Source organism: Trachymyrmex cornetzi, unplaced genomic scaffold (assembly GCF_001594075.2).
Source record: "Trachymyrmex cornetzi isolate Tcor2-1 unplaced genomic scaffold, Tcor1.1 scaffold1002, whole genome shotgun sequence".
Classification (NCBI taxonomy): Eukaryota; Metazoa; Arthropoda; class Insecta; order Hymenoptera; family Formicidae; genus Trachymyrmex; species Trachymyrmex cornetzi.
Genome location: NW_017295547.1, coordinates 436757 through 447695, shown reverse-complemented (window position 1 = coordinate 447695; position 10939 = coordinate 436757). Strand labels below are relative to the sequence as shown.

The 10939-nt window shown below is 38.6% G+C and overlaps 2 protein-coding genes across 5 annotated transcripts in view; one reads left to right on the top strand and one right to left on the bottom strand.

Annotated features, from left to right (window-relative positions):
* Positions 1–33: 33 nt before the first annotated feature.
* LOC108757463 (JNK1/MAPK8-associated membrane protein) lies at positions 34–3275 on the bottom strand. Of its 3 annotated transcripts, none has more exons than XM_018501886.1 (4): positions 2914–3275; positions 2207–2674; positions 1656–1825; positions 34–1583 (listed from the first exon to the last, which is right to left on the bottom strand). In XM_018501886.1, exons 2-4 carry the CDS (start codon positions 2650–2652, stop codon positions 1291–1293), a joined length of 909 nt encoding a protein of 302 aa, XP_018357388.1. In that variant the 5' UTR covers positions 2653–2674; positions 2914–3275; the 3' UTR covers positions 34–1290. The 3 variants fall into 3 exon arrangements, with proteins under 3 accessions (XP_018357388.1, XP_018357395.1, XP_018357404.1); XM_018501893.1 differs by having other exon boundaries at positions 3125–3275; XM_018501902.1 differs by lacking the exon at positions 2914–3275 and adding an exon at positions 2770–2901.
* Positions 3276–6910: 3635 nt separating this feature from the next.
* wdb (serine/threonine-protein phosphatase regulatory subunit widerborst) overlaps positions 6911–10939 on the top strand; it is a 35892-nt gene continuing 31863 nt past the window's right edge. For both annotated transcript variants that reach the window (XM_018501867.1, XM_018501874.1), the window contains exon 1: positions 6911–7049. In XM_018501867.1, coding sequence (XP_018357369.1) covers positions 6911–7049 — 139 coding nt within the window. The remainder of the gene's footprint in view (positions 7050–10939) is intronic.

Below are 10939 nucleotides of genomic sequence, written 5' to 3'. Positions count from 1 at the left end.
AAAAAATAAAAAATGTCTTCAACGTACTCTTAAATTTTATTCTTGCATATGATATTATATTATTTCAAATTTGCCAATTTGCCCATTTTAGTGACATGGGCAATTGATATACACCTGTACTATAATAATTAATTAGTATGAAGTTTTCTTCGTATCAATTGACTAATATCATGGTTTCTTCCACCATGGCTGAGGATACTATTATTTCATTCGTGCGTTTTTGTCATACGACAAATGTGTTCAGGACAGAGAGATCCTTGGATCTCTCTATCTTGTAGCCAATCAATAGGCTTAAAACATTAGTCGTACGATAAAAATGCATAGACGAAATAGCGGCCTAAGTATCACATATAAGGCGCGTTCGGGGAGATATTCGTGCCATTCTGTCCTTGTTTTATGTCTAATAAACGATGAAGATAGTCTAATCAGAAATAGAGCTAATAGTTTCCCTGAACGCATCAATAATAACATATGATGTTCACCCTCTACCAAAGTTGTCATCTTCCGTTTGTGAGACTTAAATTATATTATTTCTCTTAATGTCCTGTACAAATACATATAGAGATCGAATATATTTAATGTCATAATCTAGGTCATAATCCAGAATAGTAAAATGGGCGAAGTTATTTCTTGGATTTGTGCAAAAGCTTCATTCGTTCGTATATTGAAACAAACTATAATATGAAAAAAATGTTTTATTTGAATTATGTATACCCGTGTGCAATCATTATATTGCGTAGCAAAAGTGTATCTCGATGTACGTACATGTAATGAAATATATATGTATGTAGCAAACATTAAATACAAAAATTGCTAACTTCTTTTAAGAGCTTTATACTATACTCTGGTAAAAAAAGATGATGGAGAACGATAGAAAAGAATCCCATCGTTTTGAATATGGAATCTGGTTCATGAATTCACTGATTTGAATCAAATCTTATAGGAATCTTGTACACATTTTGATAAAATATAATAGGATTCATATCTGATTAATCGTGATGCTCGCGAAGTTGACGATAGAAAATGATATAAATTTATAGAAAACTACAAATTCATAGAAATCCAATCGTTCTCTATCAACTTTTTTTTACCACAGCATTCATATTTTCGTAATTTCACGAACTATTGAAAGAGAATCTTTTTAAAAGAATTCCACAATGCTTTCACGTGTATGTCCGTAAAATCTCACTTTTATCACATAATAAATACACAGCCTAATCATGTTAATTTTAAACATGTGAGAGATAGTACGTATAAACACTATATGTATGTATATTCTGCTTGGGAGACTTATTCAATATGCAGTTTGTGTGGATCAGTGAATTTCGCCGTTATAATATAAAACAGAGCAGGTAATACAACTAGGAGCAACATTGTAGGATGAATAGTGATTTCCCGAAGAGTCGCGACCGCTATCACGCCATATCCATGCAGCAACCAATGGCCCAAAATGACAATCACATTCTTTATATCAGAGATGGAACTCAACAACAATGACTTTACCGTTTGATTCAGTTTAAATGCGAAATGTGCTGCATTTGAAAGCACCGACAGGATAATAAGAATGTAAGGGAAGGAGTAATCTGTAAAAAAATATATAATTAGCAATTAGCACATGATTTCACAGCACTATAGAGTGTACATATAGAACATACATATTAGACCTCCTCCCACAGCATGGAGCAGTGCAAGGATTGGATAGAAATACAACGCTGCATAAATAGAGAACTTTCCCTGTTTTGGTAAAAATTTCTTAGCTATTAGTGGCCTTATTAACAGCATGAGAACTATTCCTAAAGCGTAGAAGACAAAAACCATAGTATATCTGTAAGATCATAAAGTAATATATATTAGAGATGCATTATATACATATATGTGTGTGTGTGTGTGCACGCGCGCGCGTGTTGGAAGATATTCCATTAATATCAAAATATTGGAGAAAAATAATGGTTTTTATTTAACTTGGGAAAATTGTAATGCATTCTGTGACAAGATAATAAATTTTCAGTAGTATTACTCTAACATTAATTAATCTGATACTTTTATTATTTGATTAGAAATTAAGTGTCAATAAAGGTTTTATCTATCGCTGTAATCCTACTAATCTTCATTATATCACAAAAATACTTTACAGTCTAGAGACTTAACAAAAACTTTGTATTTTCATATGGGTAAATTAATTTGATATATGAGTAACTGTACTAACAATGGATAAATTGCCTCTTGCGTGCAGTGTAAAGTTGCTTCGTAATTAGGATTCGGATTATGCAGTAGCGTGTACCAGTCCGATAATTTTTTTGCCTTGCATGACTTAATGCTGAACGATCCAATGGGATCTGTTAGCTGAAGGACTATGAGGGATGCCAGGACTACTTCAAATAATGCAGAGAGATGAAGGGCGATCACCTCTTTGGGTATATTACGGCGCATGGCGACCATGTCAATGCAAAACCAGTGCAGCACCAAAGCTAACAGAACCATGAAACCTAGGTACAGCCAATCGTAGAACATTGGCGCGTCCTCACAGGGCTCGCATGCCGATGAGGCGTTAGCGCGGAAGCCACGCGGACAAGCTCCACAATTGCTCCAATTTCCATCCGGCAGCAATTCCCTGCCACAGTATAATCCGGGACACCGTGCAAGGACATTCATGATATCGCTTTTCTTGAAATAGCTTAAAAATAAGGAGTAATTAAGTATACAGTTCAGCTCCCCGCGCGTATCTCAAAAATAGATAAAATTAGTCTTGTTCGACGCGTTTTTGCATACAACGAAAGAATCTGACAGAAAAAAGCATCGCTCTGCCTTGCGAACGGAGATATTAGTCGTCAAAGTTGACTATATAGGTTAGGAAAACTGTCACAACTGTCGCAACACTGTGGTAACACCGGAGACAGCAAGCGCTTGTTTTACCTTCAAAGTTCAAAGATGCGTTGATTTTGGTGATTATTCAGACTACCCTCCCACACCACAAAAATCAATGAAATTGATAAGCGTTTTTGCATGTAACAAAAGAATCTGGCAGAAATATGCATCGCTCTGCCCCGTGGCTCGAGACATTGATCGTTAAAGTTTTTTTTTTAATTCCATTGACTGAAGTAAATTAGGCGCCTTGAACCCTAACCTTTGAGATATATGACGCAAAGACACCCAATACTAAATTCAAATTCATTACACTGTTAGCTCACTATGTATTACTTCGTCGTAATCGAGGTTCTCAAACTATAATTAGTTAATTAGCTCTTTCCTTTTTTCCCATAGTCGACAATCTTCGATAAAACTCGTACACAAAGTGTCCTTTTTCTTATTTTACAACAACTTTAAATACATAGCATTTTTCTCTTGGCTGCACTAAAATCCTATAAGAGAAGCGCGGCTAATGTTAAGTGTTCTGATTGGTTATTGCAATCACGTGACTTAGCAGCCAATCACAAACTGATTTCTGTTTATTCGAAATAGCTGCTTAATGGATAATTGGTGGATTTCACAGTGCGTCTTGCAAACGATACCATTGGATGCGTTCCACTGGCTGCGGTCCACTTTAAATTGCAAATGTTTCGAGCATTTTTTGATTCAATCAATTAGTGAAATTCTTTCTTCTGATTGGTCAGTCAAATGTTTCCAAAGCGTTTGTAGCGCCAAGTGGACCGCACCCATAAAGGCCCGTCTACAATACACGGAGTAAGAAGTAAGAGTAAGAAATTGACCAATCACAGTCGAATGTGAGAAGAATAATCGACTGTGATTGGTCAATTTCTTACTCTTACTTCTTACTCTGTGTATTGTAGACGGGCCTTTATAGACATTAAGTCGGTCGCGTTTCTCTGACATATGATGGAAATATACAAGATGAAACATTACGCATAATGGCGATAGTAATACTGGAAATAACCAATCAAATGTTCCCCAATATGCATTTTTCTGCGTATAATAGCGCTGATGCACTGGAATAGCCAATCAAAATTCACGCTGCTACTGCGCAACTACGGGAATAGCTCTGATAAATCTATGGTCCTGCCCACAATGGAGCAAATATTAGGAATAGGAATAAATATTAAAACTTCAATCTGGAAATTCAGAAATTGTATATTCCGATGTAACTGGCATCTGACAGGTTGAAATTTTAATATTTATTCCTATTCCTAATATTTGTTTTATTGTACGCAGGCCCTAACTCTCGGAATAATGACGTCACTATTTGCATACTTTGGTAAAAATTTATTTACATGACAACACAGGTTTATAACCACAATTTTAAAGTAGGTTTACGAGACTCACTAAAGCATACGATCTCGATACAGATTGTGGGTAAATATTCATTTGAATCTTACTTGTCAGAATGCAGGAGCGCATTCAGCTGAGTTATGACGTCACACAAGGGAAAATTATCTGAGAGTCGATGTAAATGGAAAGCAACTAATGTACAGCAAAAATTTATAAGAGACAGAAAGAGAGAGAGAGATGAGAGAGAGAGAGAGAGAGAGAGAGAGAGAGATGAGAGAGATGAAAGTCATCAGTACACGGTATACGTAACGCGGCAACGTGATTCGTCATTAACGATCGAGTCCACGCGTCGCGCCATCCTTCGTGTGATTTTATTTTTCAGCGCGATTGCTCGCGACGGGCGCGACGCGACGTTCGCAGGCGGGAGGAATCTGGAGGAATCGATCGCAAGCGCAGCGGTCAGTCAGTGGCGGCCGATACGCCATTGGTCGCGGTCTGTGGCCAATGGCGCGTCGCTAGTGTCGCTACCAGCGGCGTGCCGGGCGTGCGCGTGACGCTACCGCCACCTGCCGCGCTCGAGCGCTTCCGCCGATATTCGGCCGCCTCCGGCCGACAATTGCCGAGTACATGTTACTATTTTCAGGCACGCAGGGCACCTCTTGACTTGACTTGACGGATCTTCAATAAGTGAAGGTGGGCGACGGTGTGCGACGTGACAGTCTCGAGATTCGAATCCTTCTTCTCCGCGTGTGATTCACTTCCTAATCACCTCGCGGGTCAACGCGAACGGACATTGGGGACCTCCCCCCGCCCCCCACCTCCCTGGCTTAAAAGCTGCACGGTGCGGTGCGGTGCGGTGGCAAGCAAGCGAGAGATTTGGTCAGGGCGGTGGAGTGGTGTGTTTGCGCGCGCGCGTGCGACGAGTGAGCGGAGCGGTGGCGAACTGCGAACAGCGAAGCGAAGTCAAGTGAAGATTTTACCGCGAGTGAGACTTTTCCGAGTGGAGAGAATAGTAGAAGACGCAGGCGAGCCGAGTAGCCCGAGTTAGGAGTGACGATAGCAGCGACAGCGACGCAAGGCGATGTCGAGCCACGTTCCGGCGACTGTCGACGCCTGACGTAAGGTCGCATTCGTTCCACCGGAAAATGAGAGACAGACCTCCACGTAGCAGCGAGCAGCTGATGGCGGTTGTGCCCGATGCTACTGAGAGCTGCTCCTAACATACACGTCTACTCCAAACGTCGTGCCGTTCACCGTACATCGGACGTGCGAGTAGCGAGTAGGAGGAAGTGGAGACGGAGCAGCAATAGCAGTTGGTGGCGTTGCCTGGTTCGGCAATTGCCGGTCACCGTCGCCGCCGCCGCCGCCGCCGCCGCCGCTGTGCAACGGATAAGGAGTCGTCGGCATCGACGGCATCTCTTCACTCTCCACTCGGCTGACTCGGCGCGGCGGAAGGACGGATCGCGTCCGTCTGCTGACTGCTCCAAGCGATTGTATATATCGTGTATGTGTGTGCGCGCGCGCGCGCACGGCCACACTTATTATCCACGGCCATACTTCCTACACGGACGTACGCCACCGAATCAACTATACGCGCAACTTGTTCCATCTATTTCATAACGGTGCTTCTTCTCTTTCCCTCTTCAGCCACCGGCGGTTCAGTACGACTCTCGACTCGGTGCGCGCGGTCGCACGTTGCGTGCGTGCGTACGTACGTACAAGCGAACGACGTACGCAATCCGTGACATCGTCGGAGAGGGTCCTCGTCACCGAGTGATCGCTAACGAAATCGTCATCAGCAGCAGCAGCGGCAGCTATCCGCCACCGACCGGCGCTACTGCCGCTGCCGTCGTTGTCGATTCAATCCACCTTGCGTCTTGCGTCGCGAGTCTATTGAATTGGTACCGAATTGAGATTGAGCCAGAGTCGCCGGTCGGACGTTTTACAACGTCGTATCGTAGCGTTTCACATACTTTTCGCACGGTGTAGGTGGGAGCACCTACGTTCGCGGAAGGAAGGAAGAACGGACGGACGGACGGTCGGTCGGTAGGTAGGTAGGTAGGCAGGCAGGCAGGCACACGGGCGTGCATTCGTATGTGACAACGCCTAGCCATTTGGAGATTATCACGCTCCCGGTGACGGTAACAGCGACGACCAGGAAGCCGGCTAAAGTTCGATAGAGCAAGCACTGCGTGAACGAAATTGAAGATTTCGGAAACGGCGAGGTCAGCGAGCTCTCTCGATCTACCGGAGGGAACGAGTTCTCCACGTGTGCTATGCGCGACAAACGTTCTCCTTGGCAGAATATACTTCATCATCGTCCTCTACCTCCGTTATTTCCTCTCGTTGTTCGGTACACAGTTTGAATGGTAAGGTATGTTGAAGGATCGCGTGGACTGAGAACAGGCAGGAGAGAAAGAGGAAGAATTGATGCGATCGGTTGTAAAGCCGCGTGACGTGCATTGTGGTAACAGTGTGTGCCTTTCTTTCCTTTCCTCGTGAGTTCAGAGTGTTATTCGTCTCACAGTCGCGGCCACGGAATGCGGCCTCTTCGGGGTGGAGGTGATCTTGGTCTTTAGTCGTGAGACGAGCCCGCTGTCTGCGGAAAGTTTGGAACATCCAGAGGAAACAAACGCGAGCGCTCCCGTTTGAGCATCACCAGGATAGTGCCTCTGTTAATGCCAAAATGTCGTCAGGAGCCTTTGTCGACAGGATAGATCCCTTCGCCAAGCGATCTCTCAAGAAGAAATCCAAGAAGTCGCAGGGCTCTTCCCGTTATCGCAACTCGCAGGATGTTGAGCTTCAGCAGTTGCCTCTGCTTAAAGGTTAGTCTAGAAACTTGGAGAAAAATATCAGTCATGGGCCAACTATACAAGTTTACATTTGATGTTGAGTTAATATATAGTTGGCTAAACCAGTGTACATAAATTGGCTATCTTATACATAATTCCAAAAACTCTAAAATAGTTTATTCAACTACACACACACACACACACACACACACACACATTCATTCTGCACACAAAAGTGCATAATTGTCATCTTTGTAGTTAAGCTATCACTATGAATGTGACAAAGAGAGCTCTTTCCATTTGTTTCAAATATTCCGTGTCTGTCTATCGACAGGGAGAAGTGAGCTTGATTCTCAGCCTTTAATTGCGTGTGTATATATATATATATATATAGTTATTCTTAGTTAGATAAAACTGCAATATATTTTCTATGGGAAGCAAGATGAGAAAGATTTTAAAGAAACTTAAGCAGAATGTCAAAAGCAAAAGTTGCCATGATCTTGTAAGGAATTATGTAAAATTTGTGTAAACTCATTCAGTCACTTGATGTCTTTTATTTTATTCGAATACGTCGACTCGTTTCTTTCAGTATCTTGATTTAACATTTTTTTATTTTTTAGTAATAAAGCAATAAAATATGAAAGATTCTTAATCTGTAAAACAATAAAATATGAAGGATTCTTAATCTGTAAAATCACGCTGCTGAGAAAGGCGATATAAAGAATGTTTGACAAAGTTTCCAATTCTATGTGGATTTACTACTTTTTCGCGAGTGACATGACTTAAGTAGATATAATATCTTTGATTAAATATTCAGCGCCTTTCCCTTTGATTTTCTTGTAATTTTATAAATTCATGTATTTTCATGTGTAAAATATAGTCCCACAAGTCTCGTTTTCTGTTATTTATAGCGTTTTTCATTGGCAAAACTAGTGCGTATTCAGTGCACATTAAAGCTGTTGTACACTATTCTAATCTAAATATAAAAGTAAAATGTCTCAATTGATAAAATGCCCAAAATTTATTTTATCAAATAGCACAATAAAATGTATCGAATATTTCACGGTTTAATTCGTTTATATATTTTTATTAAACGTATATCTTTACGTCGATTTTTGCACAACGGCTTTAAAGTGCACTGAGTGCGCACTAGTTCTGCCAATAAAAACGCTATTAATTTCAAAGTTTTTTGATGGCGGCAAGTTTGAAGATAATAATTTAATGATATTTTACAACTGCGCATGTTCATTGATGTCATTTATGAATTAAATATAGTTAAAGTATCTTTTTAACTTAAGGTTGTCATTAATGTTGATATTTATGAAATAATAATATCAGTTCAGTTATAAATTAGGTATAAAATGGGATATTTAGTCGAACAACTTAATAATAATAAGAAATCAATAATTTTAATTATATAAAAATTACAACTTAATTATATGAGAAAATTACAACTTAAAAAAATTTGTTTTTTACACAGACTTATATAGAAGTCTTTGGTTTTTAATTAATTAAAGCAGAGAAAAGCAAATATACATTAATAAGCATGCGCAGTTGTAAACTATCATTAAATTATCATTTTCCAACTTACCGACATTAAAAAACTTAGAAGTTTAAATAATAAGAAAACGAGACTTGAGCGATAATTTTCCTTCTCGAAATATATTCTACGCATGAAAATACACCGATTTATGAAATTATAGAAAAATCGAAGGGAGCGGGGCGCTATTGAACATTTACTTATCTCTGGAATAATTGTGGCAGTAATTTTATCATCAGGGCCCATATACGTTTGGTACACACGTACCGATAGTTGTTGATGTCGATAACTAATAATAGCCAATGGCAAGGAACGATCCTAGGAAAAAAGCGCGATTCTTATTGGCTGTCGCTATTTAACCACACCGACAACTGTCGGTAGACGTGTACAGAATACGCGGGTCCTGACTTGTGGTCCTTAGAGCTATGGGCGTTATTCATAGTATCGGATCTTATATTCAAGATCGTTTATCTAAGATCCTATATTTAAGATCTTAAGGGAATCCCATGGGGAATCCTAAAGCCGTCTGTATTACCGACTAAAAAATAAAAATCATAATTTTTGTATAATAATTACTTTTTTCCTCTTTTACAGATGCAAAAATCCTTTTCCAGAATTAAAGTATATTCATTAATACGTGTCTGTGAGGTGGAGTTTATGCCGAAAACGACAAAAAATTTTACAATTGAAATCCTAAGAAAAATTTTGGAAAAGGATTTTCGAATCTGTAAAAGTTGAAAAAAGGAATTGTTTATACAAAAATTACGATTTAGTCGGTAATAGACGGCTTTAGGATCCCCTTAAGTACAGGCTAATTAAGATGTTATGAGAACCAATCAGAGGACTGCATTTAGCATCATAAGTCATTATTTAAGACGGTCATAAAATATAATAACCGACTATGATACTATTACACATAAAATATGACATAAGCTGCGTAATCATAACATATAAGGCCGCTGGACTAATGTCCGATATATCCACACAAACTTGCATAGCCTCATAAACATATACATAAAGAAAATTATCCAATCGCATTTCTGCGCTGAGGATTTTTACGCTGCAACCCTTAAGGGACTTCCCTCATATTCATCCCTAAGTCGTTTAAAATTGCAAAATTACGCTAACTACGTAAAATATATCTTCGATTTACGCGCTACTATTTCCTGTATGTATACTACTGTATACTATTACATTGTATACATTTTGTACTATTAATGATAATTTTGTACTGTGTGCCATTTTGGAAAAAAATCGTGGCGGTGCTAGCTTAATAATTAAGCTGGCAGGATCAATTCAAAATAAAAGAAAAAAAGAAAAATAATATCAAAAATCGATAGGATTGAATTTGTACTACCAACAATTCTATATTGTGTATCATTTCCAAGAAAACAGTGGCGCTGCTAATTTAATATTTAAGCTGGCAGGATTATAAAAAAAAAAGAATACAAGGGTAAAAATTAACATAATTGAGTTTGCACTAATTTGTATCATTGAAAGTAAGTTATTTAATATTTTATATGTTTTTTCTTCTTAAATTGACTTAATTATGGTAAAATGTTTTTATTATATTTACAATCTATGAGGCATTCTACGTCAAACTGGGAATCTTTAAAACATCATTTTATTTTTTTGTAATTAAAAAAAATTTTTTTTTTAATTTTTTTTTAATTTTAACATATATTCTACAGATAAAAATATGAGGCACGCGTTTCGCGAAAAAAATTTGAGATTTTTTTTTCTGAAGTTATTCACGTTTGTAAGTTGCAGAAATTCATAAAAAACGTTGCTCATGCAAACGTTACGGTTTTTTTCCAAATGACACATGGTACAAAATTATCATTAATGATACAATTCAGTATAAAATGAGCATTAAACAGGATAAAAAACATGTTTTTGACATGTTTTAAACAGTTTAAAACATGCTTAATTGATGTTTTTAATATGTTTTAAACATGTTTTATTATAATACTATTTAAAACATATTTGAAACATTAAAAATATAATTAAAGAGAGAAGAAACTAATGATTTATTCTTAAAAGAAAAGAAACATTAGTCTTTGCCAATCCTGGTTGGCAACTAAAAATTCCGATAGGTCCGATTCTACTGATTTCGTCCTACTAACTTTATAGAGCTTTTGTTTTGCATAATACGAGCAAACTTTACTTATAATTTATTAGTATTGTAAAAAGAATTATAATTTCTTGTTCTTCTGAGTAATAAACAGTAATAAGTCCTGCACACAGAATACGGCAACTGTTGCCGCGCGGCGGAAATTGGCGCGAGAGTTAATCAGTTTATCGCTTTTCCATAAAAATGAAAGAATGATTGGCTACTGCGCTAACTTCCGCCGCGCAGCAAGCATTACTGTGTCCTGTCTGC

Excerpts from the sequence above, each read along its gene's own strand:
- LOC108757463 (XM_018501886.1), bottom strand. The coding sequence starts at position 2,652 with ATGAATGTCCTTGCACGGTGTCCCGGATTATACTGTGGCAGGGAATTG. Across the intron at positions 1,826-2,206 it reads CAAGAGGCAATTTATCCATT|ATATACTATGGTTTTTGTCT; the intron begins GTTAGTACAGTT and ends ATGATCTTACAG. Across the intron at positions 1,584-1,655 it reads TGTGGGAGGAGGTCTAATAT|ATTACTCCTTCCCTTACATT; the intron begins GTATGTTCTATA and ends ATTTTTTTACAG.